At 40.1% G+C, this 15,950-nt stretch overlaps 1 protein-coding gene across 5 annotated transcripts in view; it reads right to left on the bottom strand.

Moving 5' to 3' along the window:
* Positions 1-15,950, bottom strand: part of Map2k5 (mitogen-activated protein kinase kinase 5) — a 236,560-nt gene that overhangs the window by 66,860 nt on the left and 153,750 nt on the right. For 2 of the 5 annotated variants that reach the window (XM_076850990.2, XM_076850992.2), the window contains exon 17: positions 14,856-14,885. The exons of 1 other annotated variant lie outside the window; for it this stretch is intronic. In XM_076850990.2, the coding sequence (XP_076707105.1) occupies positions 14,856-14,885 (30 nt within the window). Of the gene's footprint in view, positions 1-13,762; positions 13,839-14,855; positions 14,886-15,950 lie in introns of all 5 variants that reach the window. 2 more of the 5 variants (XR_013090774.2, XM_076850993.2) reach the window with 2 other exon arrangements.

Here is a 15,950-nt window from a genome sequence, read left to right as displayed (position 1 = left end):
GCTACAGGAGCCCAGGTTCCTTGAAGGCTCCCATCCAGAGCTCTGTTTCCTATACAGAGCTGTTTCCCAGCCAAGGAGAACAGTACCAGCACCAACACTGGGCTAGGTGCTCACACACAGAGATGCAAGAAAGGAAGGGTCTGCATATTGGAAAACCTTTAATGACAGAGAGAAGAAAAAAAATCACTTCCACAGCTTCATATCCATTCCCTTGTGCCACTAACTTTTTATTTTTTTTAAAGGAGTATAAATGGGAATGTTGATAAGGGGATATTTTCACTGAATGTCATATGAGACAACACAATGGAAAATAGACATTATTTCTAAGGATGTAACACGAACAAGCATAATTTACTTGTGCCATCCTATCTCCCCTGTCTATCAGCTTCTATCCTTGTTCCTGTTCTTATCATGCCTATGAGTCTATCAGTGAACCTGATGTAGGGTTCAAGACAAAAAGAAGTTCTAAGAGGACTCTGCAGGCAGCTTCTGAACAGGGTCTGAGAAAGTCACTGTGACTCCCACATTCCAAGATCTGCTCACTGGCACCTTCTCTCTGGCCCATGTCTCAGACTCCAGTTGGGATGCTGTATTCAGGAGTGACCAATTTAGACAAGAGAGACACCATAATCCCTGAATTTAGCACACAGCTTGGTGGAATAGAAAGGCTGTAAGATGCCGAGAGGAGGGCACGGCTCAGACAGACTAGATAGAAAATCATCATGGCCATAAATTAGATCACTTGGCTCTCGCTGCTTCCCGAGTATCAAGGACAATGCATTTTCACACAAAATACAACAGCTGGAGCACCAAGGTACAGGGCAGCATCATTCATTTGCTGGGTCTGCCAGTCAGTGAGCAGAAAAAAGAAGACCTGCTTACCAGCCCCCGCTCCTTCACCCTTTGTGTATTTAAAACTGACATAGCTCATGTCCCACCCCACATGCATACAGGAGCCATGGTAAATCCTCCTCTGGGCAAATAGACATTTTAATTTTGTGAGAAAAGCAGGGGCTTGAAACTGCAATCCAAAATAATTGATGTGAATTATAAAATTAATCTTTCCCTTAGTGATATAGGGATTGACCAAGGAGTTCATTAAGTACCTCTCTTTTGAAGAAGATTTTAGACACATGCTGTGTTGAACTTCCTTTCAATATTCCAGACAAGACTGGCCTGACTTCGGTTTGAGAATATCAGCTGTCTGTGTGGAGGTGGGGAAGGGGTGGTGGGGGAGGTGCTGCTTTTTCTGATGGGGGCCTGTTGACTACTCCATTCTTCATGATCAAATAAATCTGTTACAGCTTGGGAATCTTGGAAATCAAGATTTTAGTTTCAAATGTCTGAAAGAGTTTCTGGAGTTTCCATTTGTTTGCATCTGTTAGCTTAAGCCTTCCCCACACCATTGAATCCAGGTGATGGAGGAGGTCGTACAGTCCAGTTCTTCACCAGTGTAGAAATTCACTTTATCAGATTCCAGATAGAGACTTCCAGTTTTGGGATTCCAATGATTCCCTCTTGAGCAGCTTATATTTCTAGAAAGTTCTTCCCTATTTTCAGTCCAAACATGTCTTCCTGTAAGATGTACCTATGATTTTGGAGCTGTGGTCAATGAATCTAATGTCAGTTCTTCATATATTTGAAGACCGCCATCAGTCTTCGAAATGTTTTCTTTCCTGAGTAAGCACCCCCACTGCCTTCCTTATGATTAGCTGCTAGTCTGGGTGTGCTCTGTCCTTCTTCAACATTCTCTGATCCTGAGTAGCCCACATACTCCATGAGAGGATGACTCCCCCACATGTATGGCATATGGTTCAGCCTATATTGGTCAGTACCACCCTGGGAACAGGGAATTAAAATTGTCCCATCAAACTGAACTTCAGGGCTTTGGTTGCCTGTGGAGGAAAGTACCACTCTTCCCCTCTCCAGCAGTAAGTGGTTTATCCAAGAATCCCGGCAGCTATTCCTGGTCTGTGAAGGGAGAAGCCTATTAAGAAGTGAGCTAAAAGTCACTTGCTGGATCAGGTTCTACCTAAACTCAGCATGACGAGGCTTTTGATTCATGTGATCCAGTACATTCCCCTGTAGTTAAGGCTACTTTGTGCTGGAGTTTCTGAAGGAGGTCTGATAGACCCAGGCATCATTTCACATTCTCCACCACAGTAGTCACCTTCCTCTGAATGTGTGTACCAGAATACCCCTTATCCACAGTTCCAAGACCCCTGGTATATGTCTGTAACTGCAGAATGCCCTGAGCCCTATCTATACCTATGATGCTTTCTCCTATACCTATGTAACTATGACAAACTTTCATCCTTTCACTTACAGGAAGCACTTCATGGCCTCCCTTTGGCACATCAGAATGGCTAGCATCACTAGTCTTGTGCTTTGGGGCTACTGTTAGGTACCCCTGATCATGTACTTTCCACCGGCTGGCTTAGGCCACCTTGTTCTGGACACTACACACTGTATAGCAGAAATTCACAGAGGTTAAAAGTGCACTCATATTTTTGATAGCCCTATCACAGAGTTGGCTTAACTGAGTGAAAACAGGAAAAGTACTGAAAAAGAAACATTGCTCTTATGTACTTTTCCATTTCTCACATGTGTCATTGACACAGTATTTAAGTGTCAAAATGAGTAGATAGTAAATCAATTTCGGGACATAGACAAGTTTGAAGATGATGCTATCTGTTGCCTCTCTCCTCAACAGAAACTACATCAGCATTTTGTTTGGCTGAGGTTTGTCCCACAGTGAAGTACAATCATAGACTCTTGGGGTCTGAAATGATCTTATAGGTTTTTTTTTTTTTCTTTCTTTCTTTTTTTGGCTTGTGTGTATTTTGTGGTACTGGGGATAATCTAGGGCCACTTTACCACTGAGCTATTCTCCCACACTCCCAGCCCTTTTTATTTTGGGGCAGAGTCTCATTAAGTAGCCGGGGCTGACCTCGAACTTGCCATTCTCTTGCAGCAGCCTCCTTAGTCACTGGGATTATAGATGTGCACCACCAAGCCAGGGCTTTAAAGATTTTGTTTTTTTTAAATACAACTGAGCTTCACCCTTATCTGATCCTTGACTTCTTCCCTGTATCATATTCCTACTGACTGAACTGCTGTTGGAATTCATCGGGTGAGGGAGCTTGCATTTCTTCAATGGCTTTTCCAACTCTTGTCCCAATTCTACCCTCCTGACAGTACAAACCCACATCTTCTCTAAAGACAACTATGGCTTCTCAGAAGTGTTTATCCTTTACTCTGTAATGCTGTCAAGGTGGAGTGTGAGTATGGGATACGGAAGAAAAGAAAGGGAACAAAACGATTAACTGAAAGCTTCAGAATGAGTTGACGGTCAGTTTCTTCTGATTGCAAAATTTGCTTTGCCAATGTGTGAAAAAGTAAACTTGAGCTAAATAATTTAGTTCTCCGATTTCATATTTGTTTATCAAGTACTTACTCTATTCCAGGCAATGTACTAGATTCTGGAACCCAAGAGATGGATAAGATACAACTTGCTACTCCACAAAAATGAATGACTCATTTAAGATCCCGGAAACTGTGTAGCAGGGCTAAGACTTAAGCATAGGGCTTGCAGTCTTCTCTAAAGGTCATGCTGTAGTTGGACAAAATACAGCTCTCTGGAGTTCTGCTTTCTTCCCTCAGGACTCCATGGACTTCTTTTTTTTTTTCCCATTATTAAATTATTTGCTTCGTAGATTTCTAAGACATTTCCCCTAACCCTAAACCCCCAGGTAGTGCTCTTGTCATTGCAAGGATGATTATGTCATGGGCCTAGGCTCCATGTATTACTGCATTTGTAAAAAACCACCATACATTTGATAACATTGTTTAGTCTGCTGAGATCCTGATAAGCAGCAACTGCAGCCTGAACACGGTACTTGTGGCACAAGGAAGGGCAGACTCTTGAAATGGTTACACATAACCTTGTTAACTAACATGCACCTTACTGGCTTGATTGCAAATGAAATGCAAAATAGATTTAAAGAAAATAAATAATGGATGCAGAATGAACAGGACTAAGTTTGACTTTTGTTCCAGAGTTTAAGCTCATTCTTTTCGAACTATGACATGTATAAATCGGGTTTCAATAATCCCAGGAGCACTCAGGAAGAGATGGTGATGTGAAAGCAGGTCCAGCAATTTTCATTTCTGTTTACAAAATAACTTTTGGTTCAGACAATATGTTACATGGATGCATTTGAAAAATGTCCAGGTAAAGCAGCCACTCTTGGGTTTGGGTGCATGCATGCGTGTGGGTGGAGTCTCACCTACTCAACGCACAGACTTCTCACCACTCCTCAAAGGACTGACCTAGGACGGCTTCATCACTTTCTGGTGAGAACACTGAGGTATGAAAAGAAACAGGGTCAAACAACTAAGAGGAAAAGCCAGGACAAGAACTCAGGTTAGTGCTCTGTGTGTAACTGGGGTAGAAACCATACAGAGAGTGACTTAAATTGAGTGTGCTATTTGCTAACTCCCATCCCCTCTGGTCACTGAGGAGGCAGAGATCTGTCCAAAGGGCAGGGGTGGAAGGGAAGCCTCTGGCCAGGAAATTTGTTTTGTTTACAGTATTTCACCAAACTAGAACTAGACTCAGAGTCGTGTTCTGACATGTGTTCTCTATAACCAGTTTCTGAACAGAAAAGAAAAATAGACAAGTTTCAGTACCGACTTTGGTCCTTCCTCCTCTAAACCCCAGGCCCAAGATTCTTCCCCTTATGAAGCTGTTCCATTCCCCAGTTTTTCTTCCCTTCTCCCCATGGTGGTCACCATTTGCAGACCTTGATGGTAGAGCACAACAAGAGTTTACACTTAGCTCTAGTTGGTTGTCTCAGTTTCCCACAATTCTTTGGAGGTGATAGCTTAGCTTTGTATATAAGCTGCCCCCTTTTCAGACTCCTAGGTATCCCTGGGACTCTTTTCTACCTAGTGTGTTCTGGTAATCTCTAGTTCTAAATCACATCAGCTCTGTGTTCCTTTTAGGCAACTCATTGCTTTTTCAATGAACTTAGCTTGTCTGTTTTATTGGCACTAAAGAGGGTTGGGTTCTTAGCATCATTAACATTTTAGTTGAGGAAGAATTCCCAAACCCCTAGGCATTAATCCAGAACTGTTAAACATCTAAAAAGTAATCTGTGCTCAAACAAAGCACGGCCAGGTCTGCCCCCTTTTAACTTGGATGCCAATGAGCCCAGAGCCCCAAATCTACCCAAGTGTTCTATGCTGAATGGTGGTAAGCAAAACGCTGGAGTACAATAAAAGCTGATGTCTTTGTTGATGCTGCCACTACTGCTGTTGAGGACCACTTTTTCCCCAGGGATCCATATCCAGCCAGCAATTACCTGGCAGGCACAGAGCATCCTGGGAGAGTAATTTCCATCTCTGTAGACATACCAGTTGGAGGCAGTACTTGAATGGATGGGTGTGTAAAATAAGATGGCCATTTGGGCTCAAAACCTCTGGGTACCTCATCTCACTCTCTTCCTCACTAGCCTCTAGAGAAAAAAATGAGACTGAACTGAGACTGAACTGAGAGTGGGAGACAGCCTGCCCTGCTGCTCAACACCTGGTAATCATGGGAATAATTTAGTGGTTTTAGAGTAGATCATTTTAACATCTTTTTGTATCCAGGAATTCCAGGATTCCATGAAGTAACAGACTGCCACACCAAAATCAAAGCAAAGAGTGGAAGTCTTCCCAATCACAGAAGGAGAAAAGATAGCAAAATTGCATCTATAAGCCAGACAGGATGTCAAGTTTACTACTACAAATTTCAATCTTATTCATAAGCTAAACTGATTATTTAAAAATTATAAAATAATCATAGTCCCCAGTTACTGGACTAAAAATGACTATATTCTGCATACAATTTTATATATTATGATTGTGAATGACAAATTATGACTCAAAAAAGAAGGACTGTGAAAGGAAGGTTCTTGTGGGATCAGAAAAGTAATTCATTTTAGTCCTACCTGTGTGAGGCATGGTCATATATTTTCAGAGTTACATAGGTAAATCCCTAAAGTACTTTCTGGAAATATAAATAATACTACTATTACCTTGCTCTTGTTTACCACCTTATATTTTTCAAAGAGTTCCCTTTGGCCCTGGCTCATATAGTCATGACAATTCCTCCCCAGGTCTAGCGAATGGGCTGTGGTGTCAAGTCAAATTCACAGAGGGTGGTAAGGAAGCTTTCAGAGGCACGTGCCAGCTGCCCTCAGGGGCAGGGATCTTGAGATGTGATGACTTCCAACCTCAATGGCTTCCAGGGATCTCAAAGAGATTCAGGGAATCCTCCAACCAACATTCGTTGTCTGGTCTCCGCTATCTATGAGCATCTCCATCCTGATACACTTCCTGCCTCCTCTCCCACTCTCCTTCCCCTTTCTTACTACAGGTGCTGTTTTAAAAGTTACCTAGGGGAATTGCTAAACTGTTGGTAGACAGAAGAGTAATGACAGTCATACCCTATTTAGGTAGAGTACTGGATGGATGTTCAACACAACATCCTATTTTAGATCTTTACCTCTCCCCAGCTGCACCTCCTTTTGATCTTAATGTCTCTCTTCTTTAACAGTCTTCTGGCCTGAGCACCTGAGCTCAAGCATCTTCCACCTGTGAAACTTTCTTGGCTTCCTCAAGTGAGCTGACTGCTCCCATCTGAGGCCAGTGTCCAGCTCCTGCAGGCTTACTTTTACATCACCTGCCACCTGTTTGTTTTTTCTTCTGACTGGGCTGTACTCTTTGAGAGCAGGGACTATCTCTGTTTCATTCTGTGCTCCCAGGGCTTAGCATACTGCCAGGCACAAAGTAGGTGCTCAATGACAAATAAATGCCAAATTGAGATGTATGTCAGATAATAGCTTAGATGGTGCTATAAAGCCAAACCAACCTTGGATTGGTATTTTACAAAAGATAGCCCTAGGGCTGGGGTTGTGGCTCAGTGGTAGAGCGCTTGCCTAGCATGTGAGGCACTGGGTTTGATCCTCAGCACCACATAAAAATAAATAAAGGTATAGTGTCCATCTACAATAATTAAAAAAAAAAAAAAAAAGACAGGCATGGCTGACCTGAAGTACCCAGACCTCAACTAAGGTAGTAACACATAATTTACCGTTAGTGGAAAATTGCTAATTTCTAAGCAACCTATACTTTGGTGATAATTTCTCTTCCATTTCTGCTCTAATTTAAAGACAACCTAGGAACTCAATTCCTATCTTTGGCAGAGGCTAGGTAAATAAAATTATGAGTCCTCTGGATAAGTTTCAGGTAGATATTGGGAGAAAAATTTGTCACTAGCCATTAAAATAATTCCTCAGCAGAAGCAAATGTGTGTAAGTGAACATGTTCATTATTACTTAAATTTTACCTCTATATTTTATGGAACATAAATCTGATTTTATGGCTTGAAATATCAGTGTATTTTAAATGTACATATCCTAAACAGTGAGGATAAAAATAGACGCTGAGTTGAAACATGTAGGCTCTTGTTTACCACCTAATATTTTTCTTTAGGTCAAAAATTGCACGCATGTGGCTTTTGCCCATTAAAGGTGAGTATCTAGAGTTTGTGTCAATGACCCCCCGCACCACTTTTTTTTTTTTTTTGTGTTAGAGATCTCACACAATACACTGAATACTTAAAATTTACTTAAATCCTTGATGTTCTGAACTTGAAAAAGTTCATGCAGCAAGGAGAGATTCCAGATAACCTTTTGTCAAAGAGGGCAAACTTTGCAGGTATGTTGCAGTTCCAGACATATTCAGTATATTAAAACATAAAAAGGATAATATCTAGGGCTGGGGTGTAGTTAGTGGTAGAACGCTTGCCTCTCACATGTGAGGTGCTGGATTCGATTCCCAACACCACATAAAACTAAATAAATAAAAAAAAGGATATTGGGTCTATGTACAACTAAAAAATATTTATAAAAAAGGTAGTGTCTATAGTTTAAACTTAACATTGAATGTAAAACAATATTAAATGGCTGATATTAGGATTAGTGACAATATGCCAATCAAAGGCTTTTAAAAAACAAATAAAATTCAGTGTAAAAGTCCTAGTATTTTGAAAATTAGTATCTGAAAAGTGTTTAATGTTTTAAATAGTTTTAAGAACACAGGCTTTCTTTTCTATTATTAAAAAAATACTCTATCTTGGACACAGTTTATTCCTACAAAATAAATGAATGTTTAAAAGACAATCTGTCAAGTGAAAAAAAAAAAAAGACACATTAAAATAGCAGGTTTCCAAGCCAAGTTAAACAAAATATTTTCTCCTTGACAAGCTGCTTACATCTAAATGAAAACAGGGCAAATTTGGTCAATAATATAGATTGCATATAATAAAAAGGACTTTAGATCATGTTAATACAAGGATCAGAAAGCAGTAACTTCAATTAAAACCACCCAATTATTTAGCAAACTTTCAGATACAGCAAATAAATTAATCTGTTTTAAATGAAAGCACTCAGATAAGTAGCTTTTTGACCTCTGAGTAAGTCTCACGAGCAGCACTGTGAAGCAAGAGTCTGCTAAAACCAGTCAAAGTCCCCAAATCAAACACATGGTATTAGTAGTCAAAAAGCATTTACAAAACATACTTCCTTGGTTAGTAGCAGGGGGTTCTGAAGCAAACGCCACCTACAGTTCCTCTCATACTTTGATATACAGTGTGTGTATGGGGTGGTGAATGCACACTTCTCCCACCCACGGACAGTCAGGTATCTTGGTTTTAACAACAGGATGTTTTCATTTCTGTGCTATGTTGTGGAAAAAGGCAGTCCTTCACCATTAAAAATGCCTGCCTTTCACTTAAAATCCTCTATTATCTACTAATGTTTAACTTGTAATGAGATTTAAAAATGCCTCTTTATTGAGACAAGTAATATGTCATCATTTTGTTCAGCTAACAGCCCTGACAGGCCTGTCTCCTTGAGTTAAGAACAGTAGATCTCTATTTCGTACGCTGGTGGCAAAACCTGGTGAATAAATGAGAATTAGCCAACTGGCAGTAAAGGTTTCTAATCTCTAAGATTCCAACTTTCCTTTTACCTTAGTTTTAATTATTCTGTTTGGCCAGATGATATATTTTTTCAATAAAGTGATCTTCTCTGAATATTGCAATAATTTATTTGAACACCATTCTTATGCATTTTTAACAACAAAAAAACACCACCATTCACTATTTCTCTTATCTTTTTGATCCTTTTTACTACTTATCATCTTCTTTATTTGAAACAGATTTTTAACAGATAATCTTGATCGTTACAACAATATCTTGCTTGCATTTTATTCAAATAATTCTTAAAAACAGCTTAAAAAGCCGTTTGGAATAACATCAAGCTTGCCATCAATCAAATGAAAAAATTCCGCTGGCGGTTGTATAAACATCAGATCAAGTCTGATGTCTTCAAGGATTTCAGAGTGAACCATAAAAAACTCCATTAACTTCTGACAAAGAATGCAAATTAATCACAACATGGGGTGAAATGAAATTAAAGGCTCTTTTCTAATCAATGACAAGGCAGGATGAAATATTTGTTACTCTCTCTGCACTCAGGCTGCCTAGGATGCTTGCACTTCCCTTGCAAAGCCCCAAGTGTAAGGTGTGAGCACAGATTCACCCACGGTGGCTCTTCAGCTCTCCACCCCCTCCCCCCTAGAGCTATCTGCTTACAAGTCGTGGAGATTCACAAAACACACTAATCATCCGAATCTCAGGTGCATCCAATTTGTTATTCACACTCTCCCATGCCAGTGAAAAGCCTGGCGCAGACAGATGCACCAGGAACCCTAAATGACAGTTTTGGCCTCCGGAAGTACGATCACTACAGCAAAATCTAGTACAGCCTCCAGGTGAAATGTCTGGAGCTCCATATGGAGCAGGGAAAATTAACAACAAGATGAAAATCACTGCAGCAGCAGGGAGTCGGAATTTTTGAAAAAAAAATGAAATTTAAAGATGAAGAAAGAGAAGTAATAAATTAATGGGGTGTGAAAACATTCAAAGCTTTACAATACCAGGGGCACTATTTGCTCAGATTTTTTCCCTTTTTTTAACTTCAGGTCATTTTGATGTAATTTATTAACCAAGATCAGGAATTGTAGCCAAAAGAGGAACAATATTTTTATATGTGCAAAAGTACTTTAAATACATTTGTATCTGTATTAGCTTTGCTTTCCTGTGGCATCTTGCTTACCAAATCCCCCAGTGCCAGTGCGGACACATCCCCTGAGAAGACTCCTTAATGGATTGACTATCATCCTAACACAGGGCCCTGCTGTAAAGTTTGAGTGAAGGATGACAATTTTTAGCAGGCAATCCTTTTTATTTCTCCTAAATATGATGTCATTAAACAAACCATTGCCCACCATCACGGTTTTGAAGTCAACTGAATCTGGATCTGTGTGACTCACCACACAGCTCCAGTCCTTGTCCAGGGCTGCACATCTTCCCACATTACCATTAAGCTAAATTGTTCAAGAAATTGAGACATCTTTGTAAAAAAGCAGTTTCTCATAATCCTGTTGTTGAAGATGCTTTATAGGCACCCAGAATTAATGGCACTGAAGTCGCCGAGAGTTCTCAGGCTGTCTGGATCCCCCTGTCACTCTACTAAATACATGATAAGAAAAGCAAAAGGGATCTGGGGAATGGCCATGTCATCTACAGGCACAACCCTCTGGTGCCCGGCACTCTCATCTGCACCGGAGGCCAACCTAGGGCAGGGAAGGTAAACTAGAAGAAGGGGTTGGTGGGGCTGTGTGGATAACAGAGACCTGGTAGGAACAGCCAATCAAATTCAGAGGTCATGAAGCCAGTAGTGGGGTTTAATTGCTTCCAAGCCCTAAACTCAACTATACCCATTCTTCCCTCAGGCAAGAAGCCTGGCCTCTCAGCATTGCAGTCTTGCTCACCTGGAGGCTGGAAAGAGTGGTTCCCTGCAGGAGGGAGGTACAGCCTGGGACAGATACAGAAAGTGCTCAGGAGCTCGAGGTAGGAAAGGTGCTGGATGAATTCATGATGCCACTGTTCATCTTCTTAATAAGCCATAGTAATAAACTGCATTCATAGTGGCCCCCTAACCTCTTTCTGTGGAGTCCTAAGCTGCACATGTCCCAAGGGTCTAAAGGAAACTCTAAGAAACACCCAACCCACAAAACAATGAAAATAGGATCTCAAAAATTCAACCCTGTAACTTATATGTTGGTCTCAGGCCACTGCCTCTTGCTAATATCTTCCCAACATCCTTCCCTTATCAGTCCTTTCACCGTGTCACCAGCGGCAAGAAGGGCTGCTAAGGATGCTGTCAGCGGCACTGACACAGGGCAGAGGGGAGGACTTCTTGAAGCTTGCTCCTCTCCCAGGATTCCCTCGGCTCACTTTACTCATAGCTCCAGTGACGGCTCACAGGTTGCTAAGAACATCCTTTGGCAATCTTCTCTTGGTAGCTGGAAACTCTGTTGTGTGTTGCAGCCCCACACTAGGGCCAAAATTGAGGCCCTTTGAAACTTCTTTAAGTGTTTAATAGCCATAATCTCATTTGGTCAGCATGCTCCTCCAATCAGATAGCAGAGGTAGATTTCGCAGGACTCTCACTTCAGACAAGAGGAAACCAAGGCCTCAGGACTTACAAGGCAAGAATGGCAGCTGTGGTGAGTTTGTGGTCCAGATGGATTCTAATGCTCATCTTCTGCCTCCAGGTCCAGCTCTTTCCAATGGGCTACTCTTCTCAGCTTGCCCCTAGTGAGGAGGCTCAGGTCTGGCACCTTGAATGCCTTTGGGTTTAGAGCAGCAATTCCATGTCACTATCCCTAGCCCAAGTACACAGGGATTCAAAACTATGTTACCTTAACAATATATGAAAAGCTTTTATGTTCAAGGACCTGCCTAGTAGGCCATAATTAGGATGGAGTAGTCCTTGAATTGGTAGATGGCATGTTGCTTTGATTCTATGACTGCTTTGTAGTGAGTTTTCTGTCATTAGAGGTATTCAAACAGAATGTGAATGTTTGCTCTTCAGAGATATTGTAGAGAGGTTTGATTCCACGATGTCTGAGATCCCTTCCAACACTTAGAGTGTATGATTCACTCCTGCCTACTGTACTTGGGATTCAATGAAACCAAATTAGTCACAGTTCAACCGTGAACAATCAGCAATTCTGTTGGCCCATCTTCTAAGAGGAGGTAGTCTCAGAGTGCGTGGGAGTTCCAATAAGACAATGTAGGCACTTATATTTTCCATATTTTTGTCATACATAATAATGTGACTCATTGTTAGGTATCCATGTATGCACAACATAAATATAATTTGTTCAAGATCGTTCCCAGTACCCTTCCTTTTCTCCCCTCCTCTCTCCACCTGGTCCCTTTCCTCTACTCTACTAGTCCCCCTTTGCTTTTCATGTGATTTCTTCACCTAGGACAGGAGTTTGTGAGGGCATTTTTGTGTTTTGTTTTTGGTCCTGTGGATTGGTCCCAGGGATACTTTACTATAGAGCTACATCCCCAATCCTTTTAATTTTTATTTTGTGACAAAGTCTCACTAGATTGGTCTTGAACTTGTGATTCTCCTGCCTCAACCCCCAGGGTTGCTGTGATTACAGGTGTGTGCTGCCATGCCTGGTTAGGAAAGCATTTGTAAAGTACTTTTCCCAACTTTCCCTTGATAGTATAAAACCTGTAAAAAAATGCCATTTTCACCAAAATGTAATAAAACACCTAAACTTCTATTGAAAGATCTGGGAAACAGGCCTGACAATAGGCTCAAAACTACTTCTATTATTTGAAATAAAAGAACCAACTGGGTGACAACATTATTTCATAATTTGGGGAATCCAGTTCTTCACCCCACGCTGATGATAAAGGTATTGCTAATTAGGGAGTTCAGCATATTAGAATTTTCCAACTTCCATGTGATTGATCCAGTAAATGCATACTTAAGACATTTGGGAAACAACACTGCAAAGGTGTGCAGCCTCTTCCAAAATCTGACCATAGCCTTCAAGGGCTTCGTTTGTCAAGTGCAAGAGCAATCTACTTCTTAGACTTGTCATTCACCAAATCTTGCTGAATAACTACTCTAAACAGGAATTTCAAAAATATAGCTACATTTTAAATTTTCAGAATTTTTATGAGATGGCTTTTAAGTTTTTTCTTTTCCTTTTTAATATGGCATTTTCTAGTTTCCCTTTATTACTTTTTTTTTGGGGGGGGTACTAGGATTGAACTCAGGGGTGCTTAACTACTGAATCGCATTCCCAGCCATTTATTTTATAATTTTTAAGTTTTGAGACAGGGTCTTGCTAAATTGCTTTAGACCTCACTTAAGTTGCTGAGGCTGGCTTTGAACTGTGATCATCCTGCCTCAGCCTCAGTGACTGGGTTTACAGATACACCTGGCTTAGGTTTTCTACTAAGATGTGTTTGAAAGACAGATACATCTTACAGGTCCTCTTCTGTTCATTTTCAAAATTTTACAGGATTACATAAATTGGCCAAACAACGAATTGTTTAAAAATTACTGACAGGATAAGAGTCTTACCAAGATAAATATTCTAATGAGCTATAAATCCTGAAAATGTGATTTTAATTTGATGGGCTACCTAGAGTTAAGCAGCAAGGCTGTAGACACTAAAATCTCACTAAATGCTAGATTAGAGCGCATGCCAAACGATTGCATTTTAGATTCTCTCTTTAAGGAAAAGATTATGTTTAAACAAAGAAGCTTACAAATTCAAAAGTGAGACTAACACTTCTGGACCTGACAACTTGGACAGTTTCTCTCCCACTTATCTGATGACTGTAACTGTGAAGGAAAAAGGATACAAAAGAGACATTTCAGTGAGTGAAGGATCTTTAAATGTCCACATGGGTACCAGGAAAATTTGCTTAAAACTGCTTATAAAGAGATAGAGAGAATTCGCCCCCCTCCTATTATTCAATAACCACTGTTTGTGATGCATCTGCATAATCTAACCATGCATAAATTAGTATGTGTAATACAACACTTATTTGCATAATAATAGCAAGTTAATAGATGCTTAAAGAGCAGAGACCAACACCACCTTTAAATCAGACATGCCTCCAGGCACTTTGGCCTGTACAGACCAAGATGCCAGAAAAACAGTGAGCATCAACCAGAGGAAAACAGTCAAACCATTCATTTTTCATCCCTCTCGACATTTCACTTATTTCCCTCCACACACAGGGGAATCATTTTCAAACCACAAAATAGCATTATATGTTAACTGTGAGCACCCTCCTATAGTAAAAATCTTAAAGAAATTAAAACAATGCTAGTAAAATGGACTGTTTTTTTTTTTTCTTAGAAATGTGGATAGGAAGAAGCAAAATCTGAAAAGAATTATGTTCAAAATTAAACTCACACAAAATTGGGGGCCTATTTGCCTTGCAAAAATAATGACTTCAATTAGACATTTTGATCCTTCTTCTTAACCCTTTAACTCAAATAATTTAATTGAATCCAAAAACCCCAAAGAAAAAGGGTATCAAGGAAAGATTGGACCCCTCCTCCAACCCTAATGTGAGCACATGGTACCGGGCAGGATGAGGGGAAAACATCTCGAATGTCACACAAAGGAAGATGATCGCTGTCAACCTTTAACAAAGGGGAAAAAAAGTCTGGAGTTTAAAAAAATCAAAAATCAATAGAGACTTCTAAATGACTCCTTTAAGATATCACTTTTCAATTTAACAGGACAGATTTATTTGTATGTGGCTCAAATGTTCACAATTGCTCCCTGCACCTTCATACATAGGAATGAATGTCACAGAGGCAAACGGCAGTAATGAACAATCTTACCTGAGGATATGGAAACCTCCCAAGAGCAAGCTGGGAAAGGAAATAATATTTGTCTAGTTATAGATTTGCATGCAGGGCAGATCTCCTTAAAACAGACAAGTACTAAATTTCAGAAATGCATCTAGCAAATACAAAAAGCTCACAACCTCAAATGCACAAACTAAATTATTGCTGTAATTACATTACAAGCTGTATTTAGAATGGACATTTTCAATAGACAATGTTGTATCCCTGATAAAATATTCCAATTTTAATAACTAGACATTACCCTTATGTAGTTTCTCTTAGGAATATTCTCAGCTCTGTGGCCATTATTTACATTTACATGTGTGCGACAGTTTCTTCTACACAGATATAAAACTGTTGGCTTCTTCTCTGTAAGATAGGAACATCTAATTGTTCCCAGCCCACAGCTCTACAGTGGTCAGTTTTTTTTTTTTTGTGTAAATGAAGGGATGTAGGAAGTGGGAATGGGCCAGGTTCTGAAATGAAAAACCATGCTATTATTTTCATACTTTTTGTTTGTTTTATTTGGTCCATTTTCTTTCCATACATAGAGGGAAAGTGCTACCTCTTGTGCGAAAATGGCAATTTAAAGATTGTGAAGCTGGAACTTCAGTCTAAAAGTGGGAAAGGGAACCTTAGAGCTTCTGGATTAGCTCGACTCGTAAACTATTCTCTGTTTCTGAGCCAGTCACTTAATTTTGGTCTTTGGGTCCTCACCTGGAAAAACAAAATGATTCCTCCAAGACAGGGCTGATATAATACAATCAAATTTAACAAACTCATGATAATCTATTTAAGGAAAATAACTACATTCAAAGTAGAATCACAACATCAGGGAATTTTAAAGCTGGAAAGGATCTGTATCAATCTTCTTCACAGATGGGACTTCCAGAGTCCCACTAAAGCAGTTCCTACACAGTTAATCAGTGGAAACCTAGGGGGTGACCCCAAGACTTGTGACTTCATTCAGAGTTCTTCCCAGCACATTATGCTGTCTTTCTAGATCTTGAGAAGTTGAACGCTTATTTCAAAAAAAGGAACACTGCTTAAACAATTTTGGAATTGTGTTTAGAATAATTTCACGTAACA

The sequence above is a fragment of the Callospermophilus lateralis genome, chromosome 3, assembly GCF_048772815.1.
Source record: "Callospermophilus lateralis isolate mCalLat2 chromosome 3, mCalLat2.hap1, whole genome shotgun sequence".
In the NCBI taxonomy this organism is placed as follows: domain Eukaryota; kingdom Metazoa; phylum Chordata; class Mammalia; order Rodentia; family Sciuridae; genus Callospermophilus; species Callospermophilus lateralis.
Note: the sequence above shows the minus strand (reverse complement) of the source record. Positions and strands in the feature narration are given on the sequence as shown.